Genomic DNA, 23,278 nt, shown 5'->3' on the forward strand with positions numbered 1-23,278 from the left:
TTTTTTTTTTTTAAGATTTTATTTATTCATTTGACAGAGACAGCCAGAGAGAGGGAACACAAGCAGGGGGGGTGGGAGAGGAAGAAGCAGGCTCATAGCGGAGGAGCCTGATGTGGGACTCGATCCCAGAATGCCAGGATCATGCCCTGGGCCGAAGGCAGACACTTAACAACTGCACCACCCAGGTGCCCCCAGAAATCTATTTTCTGAACACTATGTTTATTATAGCTTCACAATTATCATTTCTTATCTCTTCTACATCTGTTATTATATTGTTCTCAACTTTTTAATTGTTGTATGTTTGCGTACATTTTTATCAATACAAATTACCCTCTTTACCCTGGATAATGTTGTTGCTTTATTACCCTCTCTGCATGTTTGCTTGCTTTGTTCTTTTTCTTCTCTTTAACTTTCTTCTTGATTTAGTTGTGTGTCTGATAATGTATAGGTTTCTGACAACTGGATTTTCCTTTTTTTTTGTAAGATTTTATTTATTTATTTGTCAGAGACTGAGGTAGGGGGGATGGCATACAAGCAGGGAGAGCGGCAGGCAGAGGGAGAAGCAGGCTCCTTGCTGAGCAAGAAGACCTATACGGGACTTGATCCCAGGACACTGGGATCATGACCTGAGCCGAAGGGAGACACTTAACTGACTGAGCCGCTGGATTTTCCCTTTAAAACCAATAGAACTTTGCTTTTTACTACATCTGTTGAAGCCATTCATAAATATTGGCATGATTTTTATGTTTGTTATAACTTCTGTCACCATTATTTCTGCCATGTTTTTCTTATGTTGCCTGGCTAATTTCTTAATTATCTATATTTTATTCCCCAAATAACATGCCCCACTCACAGAGTAATAAAGACATTACTAAATATTTCTATGTACTTCCCTCCCTTGGGGGAAGCTTTTGTATTCATAATGGTCTAGTAACCATTTTAAACATATATAAATTATTTTCTTTAAAGGATCTAAAAACAAAAATGAAAAAAAAAAGTTTTTATGCCAATACTGAATGTAATCTCATCTTCCATAACACTTCTTCTCTTCCCTCCCCTCCCCTCCAGTGAAATCCCTCCTTTGCCAGAGGCCTGGTTCGTACTCCTGCAGGATGTCATGGTGGATCCCAACAGGATATTCAGAAGAAATCTCACCATGGGAAGCCATACCCATAACTTAATATGTTTTAAGGGCCTTAAATTACAACACTGCACAGCTATAGTTATATTTTTCAAAAGTAACTACTTTAAAAATATTACCATAGGGGCGCCTGGGTGGCACAGCGGTTGGGCGTCTGCATTCGGCTCAGGGCGTGATCCTAGCGTGTGGGATCGAGCCCCACATCAGGCTCTCCGCTGTGAGCCTGCTTGTTCCTCTCCCACTCCCCCTGCTTGTGTTACGTCTCTTGCTGGCTGTCTCTATCTCTCGCTGGCTGTCTCTATCTCTGTTGAATGAATAAATAAATAAATAAATCTTTAAAAAAAGGGTATAAAAAAATATTACCATATATTCAAGTCAATATATGATGAGGCATTGTCTCTGACTTTAAGATTACAATTAAATTCCTTCCATTTTTCATCATCTTTGTTATCTTTCATATCGTTTATGATATTAGAAAAAATCTTCTAAGTAACACTTTCTTAACATTGAACAAGAACTATGTCCAAATGCTTGTGGGATTTTTATACTGTCTTTGATACAATTTTAATATCAATTTTAAATACCAATGCATGGTCTCCCGATACTCAAGAATCCTTTTAAAATGAAAAGATAGAGACAAAAGATATGACAGTGGAAAAAGTAAGTCTACTCACATCACACCTCAAATTACACTTAGTCATAACGTGAAAAGAACATATTTCATAGCAAAAAATGTGACTTTTCTGGGGTTTTTTTTCCCTACATGTCAAAAAAGTGAAAGTAAATAGCAGGTGGTATTTTCAGAGATTCTCATTTTACTTTTGAATGCACAGGACAAGATACAGTACTTTTAGTGGCTTAAACAATCACAATGAAATCAGTTACTAAAGGAGTATCTCCAGGGAAAACAAAAACAAAAACTGTACTCTTGATTATAAGGAATTTACCCAGTTAGAATGTTCACAACACTCCAAACAGTGCTGCTGGCTAAGGGCCTTTGGGTAGGCAAGACAAACCCGTATCCAGAACAGATGTCTAGTCCTGTTAGGAAGAAATGGCTGGTGCTTTCGGGATGGAAGGGGTCCAATGCAGTTAACTATGCTATCAGGTAGCCAGTTGGTCTCCTTAAGGAACAGTGCCATCTTGTGGATTCAGTGTGTCTTTGTAGATGAGAGGTTGGACATTCTAAGGAGGCATTAGACTGGTGTTGTTAAGTGGAAACACAAGATTTGGGGCCCATACAGAGCCTCCACCTCTTCCACCGTGGCCATTTCATCTATGCACCCATCATGCCAGCACTTAGTGATACTCTGCTAGAGTGACCAACTGTGCCAGTTTACCTAAGATTGAGTTTCCAGAATGCTTGACTTTGAATTTTAAAGCCTGGACAATTCCAGGCAAAATGGAACAGGTTGATCCCCCACTGGTACCCCTCTCATCAGCACATTCCTGATGGCCTTGGTGAATGGTGTATTATCTGGGCTTTCCCATGAAACATAATTTTCTGATGAGGCTTTCCATAATATATCCATTCTACCATGCCTACTTCTCTGAGCCTTTTGATCCCTTGGCCTTTACTGTCTTCCATCAAAATTCTGGAATTTCAACCTTGTTTTACATGGGCCATTGCTTTTTCCAGACTTATAGGAGCCACTCCAGCAGCAAATTGACACCATTCCCTGAGTACCTCGGCAAGTGTTAGGTCCTATATACTGAAAGACTGCCCCAACTTCCTTACCAGCCTTATGTTCCAGACCCCTTGATCAAGCACCCTCCAAATCCAGTCAAATAGAAAGTGCTCCCACAGGCCCTACTGGTGCCTGCTGCTAATTTTTGCAGCTCCTTTGTAATATAGATTTTTTTTCTCTCTCTTCAGGCCTGACACATTCCCAGATGGTTATGTGGTGATTTACCCTGACTGGCAGCCAGGAGAAGAAATGGATGCAGCTCCTGAAAAGGACAGCTATCGTCTTACAGAGAAGAGGCCTCTGCAGTGTCTCTGCAGAGTATTAACTCTGAAAGGATGCGGAAGACCTACTTCTACAGATTCAGAAGCCTCAAAAGAAGTCTGCAGAGTCAGAATCTTCAGGGACATCTAGCCAGATATCTACATTTCATGTATCAGGGCCCAGGTCTTCCCAAGTAGGGCTCTGACTTTGGAATAACAGACCTGTCTCTGTTGAGCATTTGATAATCATGGGAGTTGAGCCAGTCTTTCCAATCCTGTGCTTGGTATTCAGTTTTCCTACTCATCCACTACATGAGATGAAGGCTTCTTAATAATTGACCAAAGAGAAACTCTGGATCTCATACTAGGCTCTCAGTTATGTTCATTTCCCTCAACTTTTCATTGCCATTATTACTGCATTATGGGGCACACACCTAACCTAGCAGCAACCATGCAATTCCACTGTCCTTAGGTCTACCACCCCTCCTCCATACCTTTCAAATACACCAATCAGCACACTGGCCTGTGCATTCACCTCTACTATAATGCTGGCCTAGCTCGCTAGTGGTGAGAATTTTAATATCACAGCACCACCTGTGCTAGAGGCTGTTAACATGTCACCTACCGCCAAGTCCTCATTACCAGCTGGGAAGTGAGTGACCCAGTCCCCAAATTTCATCTTAATGCCTGTTTTCTTGGAGCTCTCTCAGTACCACCTAATACAAGTTGGATTTTCTGGATAACAAACACTGAGACAAAGTAAAAATACAAAGATTTATTGAGAAGTAACATGTGTTAAAGGAAATGGGAGGAAGCGGGATTGGGCAGGGAGTTATCAGACAGCGATGCCTGTCTGACAAAATCTCCACCTATCAACCGGGAACTCTGGAGTAAATATTACCTGTTAGAGAAATCCATATTACGTGGCAATAGATGTACTCTTATATTACCACTTTACTCAGTCATTGGCTGAGATCCACTAAGAGAAGAAAATGCCCTTGGCTTTAAAACTGAGGAAAACCTTGACAAAGGTAGCAGCTAGAGGCTGTCAGGTTGTAATAAGCATATCTTTTTATTCTGATGCTTTAATATTTGGGACTTTGCTAACCCTAGAAAGACTGCTGCTCCCAGGGCTAGCTAACACCCAGAAACAGCAAATAACTCTATCCGTGAGTGAATCCTTCATAGGCAAACCAGCCAAGCCAGAGTTCATATTCCAAAGACCTCCTTTTTTGAGCTCTTACACTCTGAGCCATTACTCCCATGCCATACAAGAATGCACCTGCTATTACAGTGCATGTACCAAGGGCTGTGTACTGGACAACTTAGGGACAGCTCCTATACCACAGAGCCCACTGAAATTATTCAAACTATCCATCCTATACCTGCTTACCCTGCCTCACTTGCTTCTTCCTATAGAAATCACAATAAAGGCTCTCATCCATAGTTCCTCCTTTTTCTCTCTGCCTCCTGACTAACTCTGGTGCTTCCCTATGTGGTCCCACCTACTGTGGCATGCTCCTTCCTCTTGGGAACAGTAAATAAAAATCTTTTCAGTGGCCATCATCTCCTGATCTGGGGGCCTTACCATACCTAAACAAACATAAAATCTATCTTTTAAAACACTGTTACTCATATACTTCATAGCTGAGCACTCTGTCTTGAAAAATGATCTGAAGGATATCTCCGTATGTCCTATAAGAATAATTTTTTTTTAAGCTCAAATATAGCTATGGTACCACATGAATGAATGCTTAACCACATTCCAGGCAAGAATGACAGGCTCTGAAAACATAGCAGTCCTTTCCCCCCACAGGCCTATGGTCTACTGTGGAATAAAGTGTGCTAAGTTCTGAAATGAGTATAAAAGAAAGAAGAACCAAACTGATACGGATTAAATTGAAGAGGAACCAACCTATCCTAGGAATTAAGAAGCTCTGGTAGAGAAAGAAGCATATAAGGATACCTTAAAGATTAATCAGATTTGGGAATTTAAAAGAAATTTATTGAAAAAGGTAGAAAAAGATGGTACAAGCTGAGGGAACAGACCTGGAGGAGACAAAGAGGGCAGTATATTCAAGTATCTAAAGGAAACTCAATGGATAGAATATAGAGTGTGGGAAATGAGATAGGCAAGAGAGGAGGGTAAAAGGGTAGACAAGATCCAGATGCTGTGGGGTTCTGCCACCCACGTTAAAGAGAATGAACTGCATCTTAAATGCAAAAAAGCTACTGAAGAGTTTTTATAGGAATAGTGACATAACTCAATTTGCAAATGGTCATTCTTGTAGGCATGAAAAATGTACTGGAGTGGGAAAAGACTAGAAGCAGGAAGCTAATCAGAAGAGTGGCAGTAATCCAGCTGAGGGATTATAGTGGCCTGGAGTCATGGGGGGAGCAGTGGGGCTGAAGACAGAAAAAAAACAGGTTCAATAAATACTTATGAACATAAGACACTGAGAAAAAAGATGGAGGCAAGAATGATATCCAGATTACTAGTGTGAGAAACTAAGTGAATGGGAGGGGACTTATAGAGATGGAGAATACCGGAGAAGCAGGTTTAGGAAGAGGAAGGATGAAGATGTGAATACAAAGCACAAATGAAAAGATTAGCCTCCCAAAGGAAGACAAAAACCTCTTCCACTATAATAGGAAGGATAAAGACAGATGCATAAGATATACAGATATGATAACAAGTAGTTCAAGGAGTGGCCATCTGAAAGCATCTGTATTTTTCTCCAACAGTAGAACTGTAAGTCATCTGTTAAAAGCAAGGGCAGGGAATAAAGAATAGAAAATAAACATTTGGGGAAAAGTAGAGAAGACCTGAAATGGTGTTTATAAAGACTAAACTAGAAAGTGACCAGAGAAACCTAGCGATGTTGCTGGACAATACTGATGAACAAGGTAAGGCCAACAGTCATTAACTGATAATGTGATCAACCTGAAAATAGATACTACTTCTAACAGTTACATGTATTCATACTGTTACCTTGTTATTAACCAAATAAAAAATCACTTAAGAGCTTTTTGTGGATATAGTGGATAATTTTCATTGGGTTTATCAGCCAGAACCTTCAGTTTATAAGATCACATACATTATGTATTAACATGCATTATATTGATTTGCCCTGATTGCTTTTCTGAATGTAAAGAAAAAGTGCAAGGGTCAAATTTGTGTATATGTGCAGGAAATTACCCTCCATAGGAGAAAATGATTCTATGGAGCCCAAGGGAGACCGATGTGGAGACCTTAGGAGAGAGGTAAATGATACCTACTTCTTCCTTTAACAAGATAAAAAGGAACGCATGACCAAGATGTGTCTTTGATCTCTTACTATTAGAAACTGGTTTAAAAAATTTGTATGAGGGGGCGCCTGGGTGGCACAGCGGTTAAGCGTCTGCCTTCGGCTCAGGGCGTGATCCCGGCGTTATGGGATCGAAGCCCCACATCAGGCTCCTCTGCTATGAGCCTGCTTCTTCCTCTCCCACTCCCCCTGCTTGTGTTCCCTCTCTCGCTGGCTGTCTCTATCTCTGTCGAATAAATAAATAAAAAATCTTAAAAAAAAAAAAACGGTTTTAACTTTAAAAAAAAAAATTTGTATGAGGCATGCACAAGAAAATCACTGGCTGCCAACATGAAAGCCATCACAGGTTGTAATAACCTTTGGATTATTTAAACCATGTTTGAACAAACACTTTAGGAATGAGATTGGTTTGGAGAAGCAAGATCACATGCATGAATCTAGGTGGGTGGGGATTTTAGAAACACCCAGGGCCATTTTCAAACTACATGCTCTCCACGTCTCAGGCAATTGTGACCCCTACACACGTACATACACACACCCTCCCCTGAGCATCAGAGGTGAAGGAATGACTACAGTACATGTTGAACAAGTCAGCTGCTTTACATTTGCTCATTCCTTCGATTTGATTTGACTGAATTTAATTTTTAAAATTCTACGAGAATTCTACGTATTTTAACTCCATTTGTACATGCAATAAAACTGAGGCTCATATACAACTTTTCTGAATCCTTCTGCTGGGTAGTAAGCAGAAGAACCTCGATTTGATTCTAGGTGTATTTTAACTCCAAAGAGTATACTCTTTCCACTACAACGTGCCTTCTGAATAGACAAAACCTTTGAAACATAGTGGGACATACTCATTCCCTAACTTCCAACTGCCTATAGGTGATAATATGTAAAATTAAACTTGGCCACACAAACAAAATCCGATTATTACCAATTTTACCAATTAATACCAATTTTAAAATTGGCGCTTATAATAAACATAAACATGTCTACTTAAGTAACATTTTACAACTTTCAAATGGTGGACACATCCATTATCTTTCTCTGTCTATATGATAATTCTGTGAGGGAGCTCATGACACAGTCATTACCAACCGTAGCCATATGACTGGGCTACCCTGAACCCGATGACTAAACATTTAAGCTCCAAATTCAAAGGAGACACCACTGGCCCACACCTTCTTAGATCATCTGCTTTTTGGTTGTTTTGTCTGCTCATATTGCTATGACGGGCTCCACTGAATGATTCGTACTTCTGTCAAAGCAAGGCTAATTAACATACGTTTGCCTATTTGGAGGTATTCTCTTTACCACGCTCTCTCCCCCTCAGCGAGGCAGGCAAAAGAACCAGGCTTGATGGCTCACACACTGCATGATTTATCCTCCACTAAAATAAACGATCTCTCCTATTTCCCTGAAGACTGCTCGTGTCAGTCCTCCTAAGTTGCGTTGTCTTGGTTTTGTGAGTGCACAACTAGAGGAATAAAATCAAGCATATGACAAGGAAAGAGAAGATTCTGATATTTTTGGTATAATGTCATCCTATATTCCTTATTCTTACCATGGCTGCCCCTTAAGAATAGAAATCAAGACCTATCCCGCCACTCCCTGAGAATCTGAAGATTAAGATTCAACATATTTTGAACTAGTCCTTGTAAGAGCAATTCCTTTGCCTCACAAACCATAATTTCATGCCCCACCTCTCTTTCTGTGTTGAGATCATCACAGGCAAGCAGGAAGTCGCTTTCAGACTGAATGCAGTTTTTTTCCCCAGGCCGCTCCCCTGACTCACTCCCAAGTTCTGTTGTGAATAGTGATAGGGCACTAGGGTCTGCATTAATAAACTCAGCTACTGGACGTTTAAATAATATGTGTTGACTAAGCACATAGTCACTAAAAAAGGCCCTTGCTAAGTGCTCCAGGAAATACAAAGATGGAGGAGAAAGAGCATGCATCATTGGGAGAAAGTGTTGTCAACAAAAACCAAAAGACAATATTTCACATCCTTGAAAAACATATTTTTTAAAAAGTAAATTTTTAAAAGCTATTAAAATATTTACATAATTTGGCCCAATAAATTATTTTTCCTTTCCATTCATTTCAAGGGAATATTTAGCAGCAGAGTGAAAAACAAAAAGTATATTGGTGAAGATGGTCATTGAAAGAATCACCTACTCTGGGTGCTGGGGTGGCTGAGTTGGTTAAGTGTCTACCTTCAGCTCAGGTCATGATCCCAGGGTCCTGGGATCCAGCCTTGCATCCAGCTCCCTGCTCAGGGGGGAGTCTGCTTCTGCCTCTCCTCCTCCCTCTCCCCCTGCCACTATTCCCCTGTTCATGCTCTCTCTCTCTCTCTCACTCTCTCTCTCTCTCAAATACATAAATATAATCTTTAAAAAAAAGAAAGAAAGAATCACCTACAGTTTAAAAAAAAGAAAATATCTAAATACATTAGGAGATGCTTTCAATATTTTATGATAAATCTATTCAGTATAAGATGATTCACCCTTTAATATGCAGCCATTGAAATTGTTAATAATTGATGAATCTATGTATTATATCTGTAGTTTTCTTTAAGTTTGAAATTACATCAAAGTAAAAAGTTATAATGCACATTTTATACCACTATTAGGTACATATACAGCTACTAAAATAATATATATAGTTACTAGAAATAAAAATTTAATAACACAGGGGTATGCTTATAAAAATTACATTAAGTATAAAAAGCATAAAACAAAGTTATACACTATGCTATAACTGTATGAAAAAATTTGAATGTGTTAAAAGTACTTAAAAGCTAACATGTAAAATGAAAATGATTTGTTTAGGTAACTTTGTTCAAAAGTTTTTAAAATATTTTTCCATTGTTTTTACTAAAAAAAAAATAATCAGAATATTCGGCATGAGATATAGGATCTAATGAAAATATGTAAGGGAAGGGTGGGGAGGAGCCCACTCCTTCCAGTCCCTCTTGTCTGACGTACCCACTGTGTAAAAAAATATATAAGAAATTGAACACTTGTTAATTGCAGTCCTTGAGTGAATTCATTAGCCATTAGCTATCAGTGATTTACAAGATAAAGGCATAGAATTTGAGTTGAAAAGAGTCCTCTAAAACCACCTGATTCAGCTTTCTTTCTCAGTAGGTTAACCAGATTCATAAAGGAGTAAGTGATTTTTTTCTTAGGCTACACAATTAGTTGGAGTAAACTAAGACTAAAATTTAAGTTTTAGTACCCAGTCTAATTCAATTACACGTTCCAGTTCTTTAGTATGCAGTATTTCTCACAAAGTAACCTCAGCACAACCTTCCAGATATATTTCCTATTCCTTCCCAGCACATGAGACACAGGTGTCTTTTCTCATTTCCATGCTATTCTTGCATCTGTGTTTTCATGGGCTCTGCCCTGGCCTGTAAACGCTGCTGACATCCCCCTCCTTACCCTCACCCCACACGTGCTCTTACTACACTCCACCGTCCACTCATCTGCTGGCAGTAGTGAGTTAGAATACTTTCTTCAAAAGACATACTTGGAGAAAGACAAAGTCAATTTTAATTTCAACTGTTCTGCTTGCTTATCCCACAACTTGTACACTTATTCAAATACTTCTCTGAATCCCTGTTTCATATTCTACAAGAATAGTATTTTATCACAGAGAAGGGTGAATTCAGAGGTAGTAGTAGTACCCATTAGTGCTTGGAAAGTATTTTCTGATCACCCTCAGCTTGCTGTGGCAAAGAAGGAGGTGCGTAACAAGGTAACACAAGCAAGAGTGTCACACCCTCTTGAATTAAAAATAATGACTCTGGAGCATGTGGATTAGTTAGTTGCAAGCTTTCACAAAATAGCTATCACCTGCCATCATGTTTAGTCACAATTTACCAGAATAAACAAAATTCTTACAGATTTGTGAAATACCCCATTTCTGATTTCATTCCTCAAGTCATGCTATTGGTTCAAGTTGATTCCTTCAGACTTGTTCAGCAAGTTAGATTTTAATTATGTGGGATTTCCTCCTTTGTCTTCAGTTCCTTCATAGATCACACATAATACATGAGAGACATTCATCTGTGTAGAAATCTCAGAGAAGTTGGATAGGCAGAAGAAAGGATCTTTTCATTATTCAGGATCAAAATGTATAGGTAAGTCCTGTTTTTGTCTCTGTAGTTGAAGAAATTTTACCAAATCTTAGAGCATATGAAAAATATACACAGAAGCTGAAGAAATTTTGGCTATGTGTAGCAATCTTCTAGTTACTTTTCCAGAAACTTCACTGAAACTTATAGATATTATTTAGAGAATATGTTTGATTGTTGAGATAATATGTTTGATATTGTTTAAATAAGGTAATTGCTGCATGACTGATTTTTTTGCAAAATGAGTAAACGTAAAGAGAGGGCTTAGGATTATGAAAACATATCTTTAAATAAGGAAGTGCTTTTGTTTTCTCATGCTTTACTTTTTCAAAAAGCGATGCATGGATTTTAAAAATGTATTCAATAAAAAATTTCTCTGTTGTTTTAGAATTTTTCCAGGATTATATATTTTGACATCTGCATCATTACTGCTATGAAATAAGCAATGAAACCGAAAGTTCTCTTTAAGAAAATAAGATAGTATTTGTCTGCTTTTCATATACTTACCACATCATTACTTTCAAGTAAATTCTTATTGATACTTTAGAAAAAACAGTATTTGTGTAGTTTTCTTTTTAGTTAATAAATACTGATTTTCACACACATTCACATTTTAAAAAGCAATAGATTGTGGTATCATCTACAGTCAGATCTCAAAATCACTATATAATTTGATGTGTTTGTATGTGCGTCTATGAGTGAACATATCGTTCATTTTGTTTTCCCATGAACACAGAAAAATGTGATACTAAGTCATTTTAAAAAGGTAGTAAAACCATAAGCAATGTATTGGCTATGTTAAGTGTAGTTGAGTTTACTTTGAATCTACCAAACTTTAGAAAACTCAATCAAAATGTAAATTATTTTAGTAAAATACATGTACAGTTATTTGAATATTTATGTAATTGAATGTATATATATACACAAATGAAAAATGGGTAGCCATCTAAGTTTCTAACAATAAATAATTAAGAATTAACAATAATATGGATAAATTAAAATAATTTCATATTCCAGAATGGATATGATGAATTCATTAAAAGAGGTAAAAATCTATGAATTTATACTGTATCTGTCCTCACTTTATGCAAAAAGTAAATTGTATTTACTCATTGACTATCACTTCACAGAGTATACATGTGAGAAAGTCTAATGGGGTACATAAAACACTAATCATATTTGTTGTATTAAAGTGGTAAGCTTGGGGCACCCGGATGGCTTAGGCTGTGGAGGGCCCAGGTCTTGATTTCAGCTCAGGTCATGATCTCAGTGTCCTGGGATCAAGGCCCTGTGACAAGCCCCATGTCAAGCCTTATGCAGAGCCCGGTGTTGGGTTCCACACTTAGTGGGGAGTCTGCTTCAGGATTCTCTCTCTCCTTCTGCCCCTTTCCTAGTTGTCTCTCTCTCTCTAAAATAAATAAATAAATCTTTAAAAAATTAAGTGGTAAGCTTATGAATTATATTTTTCCATTATTTTTTAAATTTCTATAACAATGTAATATTGTTTTGGTAATCACAATACAATTTGAAATGCATTTGGCTGAAACACTTTTATTTCAATTTTGTAAAGAAATTTCTCTGATTTTTCAAAAGTTGACCCTTATAAGCAGCTAAACGTACATCAAAATATCATTCAAAGGAAAATAAAGAAAGATAGATAAACAGTGCAAATAGTGAAAGAGATGTACAATTTTGGAATACCTTGAATCAATCTAATTCCTAAATTGATTCATCCTTACATGAAATATGACAATCAGAACCAAATTTTCCAATTACAAAAGACTCTTCTTTGAAACCTTGATTTCTACAGATCAGTCTGAAATATTTTCTCTCTTAATAGTATGCATCTATTAAAAATCAATTTGTTGTTCCTTTTTTAACCTAAAATTTATATCATTCCCAATTAATTCTGTTCATGGGTTGGTTGGTTTTCATCAGAATGAGATCATCATGGTTACCAGGCCAAATTGATGAAATTTTGGAAAATAACTTAGGGATCTGCATCCACCAACTTGGGGATCAATGACTACAAAACTATGCCTTCTGTCAACCTGAAAAAGAGCAGACTTTTCAGTGGAAAGGGGAAGGCATATTCAAGTGGACAGGGCGAGGGGTGTTAAAATTAGACAATTTTCATTCTGACAATTTTACTTTGAAGCCAGGACATCTGCCTGAGTCTAATATTACGAGGAATGAATTAAAACATACAGTTTCCTTCTCTGCTGGAATATTCCTATCAGCATAAAAGCATGCCATGCTAACTCCAATTTAAATCTCAAACTTCATGATTTTCCAATTCCTCCATAGGCTCTGAGAAAGCAGGGTATCGAAATTGGGGAAGGGAAAGGAAATAAAATTGTGTAATATATTTTTTTATGTAATTCTAGGTAATTTTTAGTAGCTCTCCAGGTAAATTCTGTGATACTTTTGGTTGAGAATGGGCTCTCTTGGACAGTTTGCTTACTTTTATATATAAATGAAACCCTCGGATCCCTCCAGGTTGTCCTTTCCTAAAGGTTACAAAGATAGTGTATTTCTTTCTTTACTCACCTTGCTCACCCCTCTCCGAAGAAGGAAATCCTACCACAGGGCCCAAGAACCTGGATGGCTACGTTATCATAATATAATCATTGTTTATTTCAAATCCCTGGGTATTCCAGATTTTGTCAAGTCTACATAGGGAATGTCTACATTACATAAAAAGTATGAAATGAGGTTTGAAAAACAAGATAAAGATTTACAAGCTGGAATTCAGAATGCAGATTAAAGAAAGACTTAAGGTAAGGGATCATAGCTCAGCTCAGGAAGAGACAAGTCTTAGCAGAATGCCTCAGACCATAACAAATCTTATTTCCATTTTCTTCCCTTTTGTCTGTGCTTGTGATATGACTAACTAACTAAACAGACATGCCAAAGCCCATCAGGTGGACTGCCTTCTTCAGCTCAAAACAACATGAAACATAAGTAGAGAGAAAAGCTGAAACTGTCAAAAATACATTTCAAACTCTGCCTGTTGCTTCAGTCCTGCTTTATGAATTGCTATGTTAACTTTCAAAAACTATGCTTAAAATTGTAAATCATTAGGCAAAGACTATATCTCTTTTTTTATTATGTTCAGTTAGCCAACGTATAGTACATCACTAGTTCTTGACGTAGTGTTCAATGATTCATTAGTTGCGCATAACACCAGTGCTCATCACAACACGTGCCCTCCTCAATACCCATCACCCAGTTACCCCATTCCCCCAACCCCCCTGCCTTCTGTAACTCTCAGTTTGTTTTCCAGAGTTCGGAGTTTCTCATGATTTGTCTCCCTCTCTGATTTCTTCCCGTTCAAGAAATTAGACAAGTGGCTATCAACTTATCTTTAGTCATAGAGCCCAAAAATTGTGAATTTGAAGTTTGAGTTTTGCCCACAAAAACCTCAGGCTGCATGCTAAAGCAGTTGCCACATTTAGCCAGAAGGTTTTTCTAATGGTGGTACAGGCTGGAGGGGTGGCCATGGCATTATAATGCATAGGAGGATTGGCTGCAATTAGTCACCTAGGATCATATGTTTTCCAGCAAATTCTCTCGTGTCCATTTGCCGATTTGGCCTCTGGAAGACACTCCCAATTTATTTCCTCAGATATTTGTTACTTACCTGGTTTTCATGCTGCTTCAGCCCCCAACATGGCTATGGTTGATACCCCTAAAATAAGCCATGAGGACAAAAAGCAACATCGACTATTGTAAGAGAACTTAAAGATATTCAATCCACTTCCTTAAAAAGCATTGCTCCAATTTGAGGGATTCCATTCTCTTGAGCAAAGAACACTTGCCATAACTTCACAGTTTTTCAGAGTATGCTTTAAGTCTAAATTTTACAGCATATGCTTATGATATGTAAAATAGAAGCACCATCCTAATAAAACCATTCATTGGGTAACTATCTAAAGTGATCAAAGCTAAAGTTGACTTTGGAAAAGTTTACACACTAATTACTAACTCAGCAGAAAGAAAATGGCAGATTCTATTGAATATTTGCAGTATCCCTTTGCCAGAGATATGAACAAGTGCCTTAGCGATTAAAAACGGATATGTGAGCTCAAGCTCCAAGGAAGTATATTCAAAAGAGCCATTGAATATATTTTTTTCTAACCTAGACAAGTTTTTATTCTGACAATCTTACTTCTTAGCCAGGATATCTGTCTGAGTTGAACACTGCAAAGAATGAATGAAAACATACAGTTTGCTTCTCTGCTGGAATATTCCCATCAGCGGAAAGACATGCCACACTGTCTCCAGTTAAACAATAACGCAGAGCAAAAGCCTCCTTCCTTGACCTACATCCCCCCTCCAGCTATTGCCTTATTTCTCATTTCCTCCCCTCAACACCAGAACTCTTCCAAAGATTTGTCTAGATCCATTGCCTCCATTTCAATTTTCATCTCCTACTCACTCCCTTTACTTTTTAAATTTTTTATTGTGAAATGTATCACACAAAGACTAAGTTTTTAAATGAACCCCAAAGTAGTCATCATTTATTTAAAAAAAAAATAGCATCACCAGGTAACATCCTGTCTACTAACTGCCCCTCCCGACCTTGCCCAGTCTAACTGTTACCTGGCATGTGATCTCAATGTCCTTGATTTTCTTTATGGTTTATGGTTCATAGACCCCCAAATAACATATCATTTAGTTCTACCTATATTTGAAATTAACATAAATGGGATCAAAATTATGTTTTATAAAGTATATAGTAATTATTTATTCACTCCCACAGCTGTATGATGTTCCATTGTAAGAGTATACTCTCACTTACTTATCCGCTCTTCTGGTATTTTGCCGTTAACAAATTTTGTAGCTCTGAACATTCTGAAACGGATCTTGTGGCACAAAAGTGCCAGAGTTTCTCCTGAAAATGGATTTTCTGGGTCATAGAGTGTGTGCATGTTTATCTTTAACCTATTCCCTCTTATTCTACTGCAAAAAAGTTCTCAGCCCTATAGCTATGAAATAGCTCATAAATAAATCTTAAAAAAAAAAATGAAGGTTTCTGTGTAGCGAGACCAGACCTACTGAAACAGTCTACCTGGGTGTTGGACCTAGAAATCTTTGTTTTTCCAAGCTTCTCAATTGGTTCATATGTACACAAAAACTTGAGAGCAGTTGGTTGAGATGGTAATTGAAGCTGATTGAATAAGATCAGCTAGAGAGAAAAGAGAACACCCAGACAGAACATGGAGAAACATCAGACATTTAAGGTTAAGTAGAGGAGAAGCAACCAGCAAAAGACATTTGAGAGGGGAACCAGAAGGACAGAAAGTGTGTGAAATCATAGAAATTAAAAAATAAAAAAGACAGTGTTTCAATAAAAAAAAAAAAAAGACGGGATCAACTGTGGGAAATGTTGCTAGCAGGTGTCTTATACTCCCTCAGAAAGACAGGAGTGCCTTAAGGCAAGGACAACTTTTTGACTATTTTGAAGATGTCCCCAGGGCTTAGCAGAATGGTATTATAAGAACTCAATTGCTATTGATTTTTCTAACATTTATTTAATAAACACTGTTAATAGAATGCCCACCATGTCCTGGGTTGAAAAAATAAAATAAAATATCAGAGAAGGAGCGCAGACAGAAAGTCAAGAGGCCTCTCCAGGGCACCACTGAATCTCTCTGCAGACCAGTTTATTCTTCTGCATAATGCGAAGTCAGAGTAGTTATTCCTGCAGCTCTCTTCCATCGCTAACTCTTTGTGATTCTATAGAATGTTATCACCCTTGAGAAATACCATTTACAAACAATTGTATTATTTATAGCTAAAGCTGGATTCTACCTAAAAGAAGAGTGTCGAATTTTCCATTTATTGAACACATTTTTTGTAAATGCTTTACAAATGCTTTACAAATAGCATTCCATTTAATGTCACAATCCTCTGAGGCATGTGATTATCCTCTTTGNCAGCTAAAGCTGGATTCTACCTAAAAGAAGAATGTCGAATTTTCCATTTATTGAACACAGGCCGAGTTCTAAATACTTTACAAATGCTTTACAAATAGCATTCCATTTAATGTCACAATCCTCTGAGGCATGTGATTATCCTCTTTGTATAAATTAGGAAACTAAGTCTCAGGGATTTTATCACTTGCCAGAGGTCAATTAGGTCTGTCTAATTACAAAAGTCATGATTATCACTATTGTACTATATTATCTTTCTATATTACTTGTGTAGTAATTAAAAATACAGGCTTCTGGAGAGGGCTGGTGTTTCATAGAATACTTATATAAAAATAGAAGAAACCCAGTAAACAGATGCATTGGTTCAGGAGACTGAAAAGAATCCCTGTGTATGCGGCTCGTCATGCCCATGATAGGAGCCATGTTTACAGAGTCGACAGGGCCTCACTTCCATCACCAAATCCATCCTCTCCCTGTACAGCTCCACTTAAAGAACAAACCATTAAAAACTTTGGGAGATACAATGGAGAACTAATTACCAGCAGTGCTTGCCCTCATTTATTTGACTGGCCAAACCCCTCCACAGGGCCAAGTGCCAGACATAATTCTAGTTCTGTTAACAAATGTTTAACTCGTTTGTCCTCACAAAAATCTGGAGGTAGGTACTATCGGTACCTTCATTTTGCAGGTAAGGAAATCGAGAAGTTAGGCGACTTACCAGGTTCAGACAGTAAGTAAATGGCGGACATGGAATTTGGACCCAGTCAGTAGAGCTTCAGAGTCCACGCTCTCGACTGCTGCTGCTCATGGAGCTTAGTCTACCAGGGGATGGGAGACAGATAAGGACCTTGGAAGCAGACAGGCTTTCTTAAGAAATACAGTGCAAAAACAGAGTGGGCAGTAAAAATGAGAAAACCTACCAATAGGAGAGTGGTCATGGAAAGAAGGAGCCATCCTTTTAAAGGAGGAAAGAATAGTGTGAAGGTGACAAATTCACTGATTCTTTTTTTAATGACAAAGGAGAAAACTGGAGTCCAGAGAAGTGATTTGCCTCATATCAAGCAGTTTTTCTCACTTCCACAGTGTTGTACCCCCACTATACATATTGCTTCCCAAGATAAGTGATATGTCTGCATTCCTCTTAAGCTCTGAGGGACATATTTTATTGTGTGGCCTCAAAAATATTAGTACCACTGTTCATTTCATTATGACACAAAACCATCCTGGGAAAATAATACTGAGGATCTCAGTTCTTTCTCTGCTTCTGTTGGACAATCTGGGCAAGGAGCCACTAGAATTAAATTCAGAAGGGGTTGAGTACTAGATGTTTTTAAAAATATACTAATGTAACTAAATATTACTCAAGAACAATCAAAACAGCTAATCTTGGCTTTTATCCATGATTCATTAGAAGCCACCTTTTTTTCTATGAGAACAATTAGCATGTACTAGATATAGTTAAATATAACGAACAGTGATGAATACACGTAGGGTTCCGATAACTTTCTCCACTCATCCCCTCTAAGTTACTGGTAATAACCCTCAACTGAGAGAACCATTCCAAGAAATTTCTAGATTCTATCATGCCCATTAACCTATGCCACCCAGATTGTGCTTAAATGTCTTTCTTGCTTTAGACCCTTCACTAGTAGATTTTACTTTCTTAACTTATGCATTTAAAGATATATTTTTTCTTTCTTCTACCCCATCATTCATAGCACCCCTTTCCCTACCTCTCTGTTCCCCTCCCCAAGCAAATAACATAAAAAACTTGGCATATAATCTTCCATATAAATTAAGCAAGATTGTTTCCTGGCAATTGCTAGGTTGTTTGTGTGTGTGGTTTTTTTTTTGTATTTGGGTCTATGTATAATAATCAGATCAAACATTGGAGGATGAACACATCTGGGGCCAAAAATGATGCCTTGTGCTTCTTTGGAGTGTGATGTACCAAATTCCTCACCTCGGCAGGACTCACTTTGTAGAAACAATGAAATATCTTGAGACTTTCAATTTAATATTAAAAATCAAGTCACACTGACCTGGAAGTAAGGGCTTCTAAGTCCTTTACTCATTTATTTTCTGTAGAAAGAAATATGTACTAGTTCCATGTTAGGGTCAATACTGACCTACCATGTTGACCCAATACTGCTTTTTGACAAAGCAATTAAAGTTTTGAACATTTCATAATGACCTTATGACAGAAGAGACCTGTTTACGTACTTAACTTTAGGAAACACAGAGGAACTAGTATGCCTTCAATAGAGTCACTTCTTTTCTGGAGCTACTCTGATCTAATTATATCCAAAGTCTTTGCTATATAAAGTATAATCCTGGGACCAATTGAATCAACCTCACCTGGGAGCTTGTTGGAAATGCAGAATCTTGGGCCCAACCCCAGATTTGCTAGGTTAAAGTGTGCATTTTAACAGGCAATTCACATATACATTAAAACGTAAGAAGCACTAAACAGCTAGAATTAAACTTAACACCTACACAGTAGTCTCTCAAGTATCCAAAATGGAGAGAGAGGTAAGCAAGAAACATCCTTGCCTATTTAAATATGAATAATCATGCCCTCTAAGATGGGTGTGCAATAGTTCCCTTGTCTTCTCCTGCAGAAACAATGCTTTGGGCAAGTTAGAACTCACAGAGCAGCATTTTCTTAACTGAGTTCTGGGAACATTGTGTTCCTCAAAATGTTATGTATTTCAGGAATAAATACTATGCTCAAATAAGCTTGGGAAACATCGCTGTCTAGTCAGATCAGGGCGCATATGGGAAGGAAGAAACAGGAGAATAGGAGAATGTGCAAAGAACAAATGGGTTTTGTCTTTTCGCAGCTTGAATTTAAACATAAGCTATTCTCTGGGGCGTTCTTCCCCACCCTGACACATGACAGTAATATGTGTGACACACCCCCCCGTGGATCTAACCAGGCTTATAAGCAATTCTCCATGCACTACTTGTAACTCCACCCCAAAATATAAGAAAATGCAAGTCAATAAGAGGCATGTTATGCTAGAATTATATGCTCTGAATTGTGTAAGAAGTAAATCATTTCAAAACTCTGACGCTTTAACTATTATTTGTAACAAATTGCTTGCTGTCAACAATAATACACTGTATCCCAATACATCACTGAGAATTGCATGGTACTGGTACTGAAATTTGAACTGAATACCCATTCAGTTGAGTCTTTTTCTGCTTCTGTGAGTTCAGTCCCCGCCTCACCATCAATGATCCTCTGACAGCTTAATAATTTTGTTATTGTAGTAAGTTAACAATTATTTAAAAATGAATTTAATTTTTAATGGCTTTTGACATGTAATTCCATACTATAAAGCTTACCCATTTCAGGGTACAACTCAGTGGTTACCAGCATATTTATGCTAGTTGTGCAACCGTCGCCAAAATCATCCCAATAGATACATTTAAGTTTAAAATTTTCAAGTACTCATTTCCCAAAGAGCATTTTGACAATAAAATATGACATATTTATACTGTCATGAATATTTCCTTAGAGTTTTTAGGAAGTTGGCAAAATCATGTTGATGCTAATAAAGGTTACAGATCATCTTCAGTCAAAAATAAAGAAAAAAGGAAAGGAAAAGAAGGGGAAAGAATAAAGAAAAGAGAAGGATGGGAGAAAAATACCTAGCCTCTTGAAAACTAAATGCAGGTAGGGCAAAAATGTTGTTTGGAGGAAAACACACAGAAGCAAATCTTCAACTAAATAATTGTTTAGTGCTTAGAACCTGCTCTAGGTTCCATGGCTCTGTCAATAGCTACACGAGAGTGCAGAAGAAATGCTAATATTGAACAGCAGTGCCCTCTAGAGTACATGCTATGCTCCCCCTAACATTAATTAGCAAGGAGATAGGTAACCTTCTCAGGAATTTCTCTGTCAGGACGGTTGGTATTGAAACATTAGGCATACATTCTTCGATAATGGTAAAATCAACAAATTATTGCTCCCATAACTTTGTGGATTGATGACTTCTAGAGAAATACAATTAAAGTATCAGCATCATGAAGTTTGAGAAGAAATATTTCCATCTGTTCTGTTGTTTTCAAATCAGCTCGGTAGGCTCACCTTTCTAGACCATGCCACCATCTACCATAATGCCACTGTGCCCATTTGCACACTGAGAAGACTCCACAGTCTCAATTATGGAAGCAAGAACCCACCTTTGGGCAACTGAGCCAGCAAAGATGACCTTTCGTATAAAAGCAAGTGTATATTAACTGTAGCAGAGCAGTAACCAGAATATGCCTCCAAATCCTTGACTGACTCTATTAATCAGTAGTCTTCAGACACCTTCTATCAATAATTACACAAGACCAATGTTACAATGTAAATCCCTGCCAAGCTGTCTGTTGCAGAGTGTGGCTGCATGCAGCCCAAAGAGCACCCTTTCATAATTGTCTCTGCCTCCCAGAAAAGCTGTCTGTTCCTAATTCTCACCAAAGTATTATTAAGTTAGCTCATGTCCCTCACCACTTGCCCAGCCTCTGTATCCTCAAAAAGTATAAAGTGATTTATATCCTCCAGGAATACAAACTTTTTTAAATCCTACCCAAGATAAAAATAAATTGGCAAGTAAATCACTGAATTAAAAGAAAGTCACATAGTGTGTTCCAAAGGTACACACACATAAAGTGGTGTGGGTCTGTGATTCAAGGATAAGATTCCTATTGTCCACATGAACCTAGAGTTTTCAGAGTGCACCATGGTTTAATAAATTAAATATGTTCAAGAAATCTTAAAACTGTGGCACCGACTCTGCCACCATCCAGTTGTGCAATCAGAATAATCCTCTTGTGTCTCTCTTTCCTTTTACACTGCACCTGAGTTTATCAAGAACAAAAACAAAACAGAACAAAACAGAACAAACAAAAAAACAAGGAAGAAAGAAAAATGTTCGACTAGGTCAGTGAAAATTTGCTGGAAATAGGAGGAGGGGATCATTTTCTCCCATTCCAAATTCAAACAGAAAAGCTATTCCATTTAATGTTTTCCATCTTTGAGCCTCCAAGGAAGACCTTATTTGAACACAGTGTTTCTCAACTGAAAAAAATAAAACATTGAATTAGATAGTCCCTACTGCCTGCCCAGTGGTAAACATCTAGAGTTAATGAAATGGACAAAAATAAAGTAAGTCCTTTTACTTTGGAACCATTTCTCATAGTCTTCATAACTCCAGTGTATAATGTAAACACACACACACATATTCAAATATATATGTTTTATACATCCTGTAATACAGGTCTATAGCAATATTTTTGAACTTTCCATTTCTTAGCATCAACAATAAGGTAGAGTGATAGAAATGAATAACAACAACATAAAAATTAACAGAAAAATCCCCTCCCATCTGATGTGGACATTTGCAGTTTGAGCTTGACAGACCTGGATTCACATTCCAGCTCTGTCGCTTACTAGCTGAGTTAGTAAGCTTCTATTTCATCATCTGTAAACTAGACTTATTTACAAGGATTAAATTAAATGATGTAGAAAAACTCAACACAGTGCCAGGTGCATAGCAAGCACTCATTAGATGGCAGAGATTATTCTCCAATCTATATTTTATTTGTCAGTATTTAAAACAAAAACATACATCATATAATCCTATATAAAGTCCCTTCAAACCATAGTTCAATTATTTTTAAACTCTTCTTTGCAGTGTCATTCGTCAATTTTTTTCATAAATAACGCCTGATGTGAACTCTGTAATGGGTGTTGTGCTAAGGATGGGATGTGTTCCGACAGACAAGATGCATGTCTACTTTTCAGGAGTTACAGCCTAGAGGTGGGTGCAGGCAAGAAAATTGTTGTTTCCCACATGAAGGGATAAGGACTAGAATAGAGAAATTCACTGGGAATTATGAGATCAGATGAGCGGAAGCTACGGGAGAAGGTATCTACCTGGAAGGAAAAGAAAGATGGTTGAATTACCTTAAAAACAAAACGGGAATCAACCGGGCAGTTGAGGTTTAAGGTTTTCTATCAAAGGGTCATCACACACAGACGTGGCTGTCACATTTGGGCTGGCTGGGGTTAAGTGGGCAGATGAGGATATGGCAGAAGCCAAAGCTGCAGAGGTCACTGTGAAGGGCTTTCAGTGCCATGTGGAAGGTTTGGATGCCATCCTGAGGATCTTGATAAGCTATAGATAAATTTCAAATGAGGCAGGGGAAGAGGAGAGTATCAGAACCTAAGATTTAAATTCAAAAAACTCCCTGGAATGATTTGAAAGTGTTGATTGGAATGAAGTAAAAATCTTGAATTCAATTTAGATTCTTCTTTTTCCCATATTTTGTAAGTGAATAATCAGCAAATCCTCTAGGGTCTAAATTGAAAATATAACCAAACTAGACACTTCTCACCACCTCCACTACCACTGTGCTTGCTTAATCTACCATCATTCATCACCTCAACTACTGAACAACCTAAGTCATGCCCCCCTCCCTCCCATCACCCAGAGTGATCCTATTAGAGAAATAGATCTGATGTCACTCCTTTGCTCAAAACCCTCAAAGACTTTTTATTTCACTCAGAAGGCAGATGAAAGCCCTTATATTCAAAACCCTAAAAGATCTGCCCCACCTGCTGACCTTGTCTCCCTCTCATGCCTACCACCTCTACCTTGCTCATTCTACACTCAGCTAGCTGCACCCCTTGCTGTTTCTCAGATATACCAGGAGAGCTCCTGGCTCAGGGCCTGCTCTAACCCTACCAAAATCACTCTTCTTCTGGTACCTTCATAGCTTGCTCACTCACCTGCTTCTGGTCTT

The 23,278-nt window shown here is 37.8% G+C and overlaps 1 protein-coding gene across 1 annotated transcript in view; it reads left to right on the forward strand.

Annotated features, from left to right (window-relative positions):
• Positions 1 to 10,404: 10,404 nt before the first annotated feature.
• TMPRSS11D (transmembrane serine protease 11D) overlaps positions 10,405 to 23,278 on the forward strand; it is a 52,300-nt gene continuing 39,426 nt past the window's right edge. Inside the window, exon 1 of the mRNA XM_019807477.2 lies at positions 10,405 to 10,547. Within this exon, the coding sequence (XP_019663036.1) occupies positions 10,540 to 10,547 (8 nt within the window). The 5' untranslated portion in view covers positions 10,405 to 10,539. The remainder of the gene's footprint in view (positions 10,548 to 23,278) is intronic.

Source organism: Ailuropoda melanoleuca, chromosome 11, assembly GCF_002007445.2.
Source record: "Ailuropoda melanoleuca isolate Jingjing chromosome 11, ASM200744v2, whole genome shotgun sequence".
NCBI classification, from domain to species: domain Eukaryota; kingdom Metazoa; phylum Chordata; class Mammalia; order Carnivora; family Ursidae; genus Ailuropoda; species Ailuropoda melanoleuca.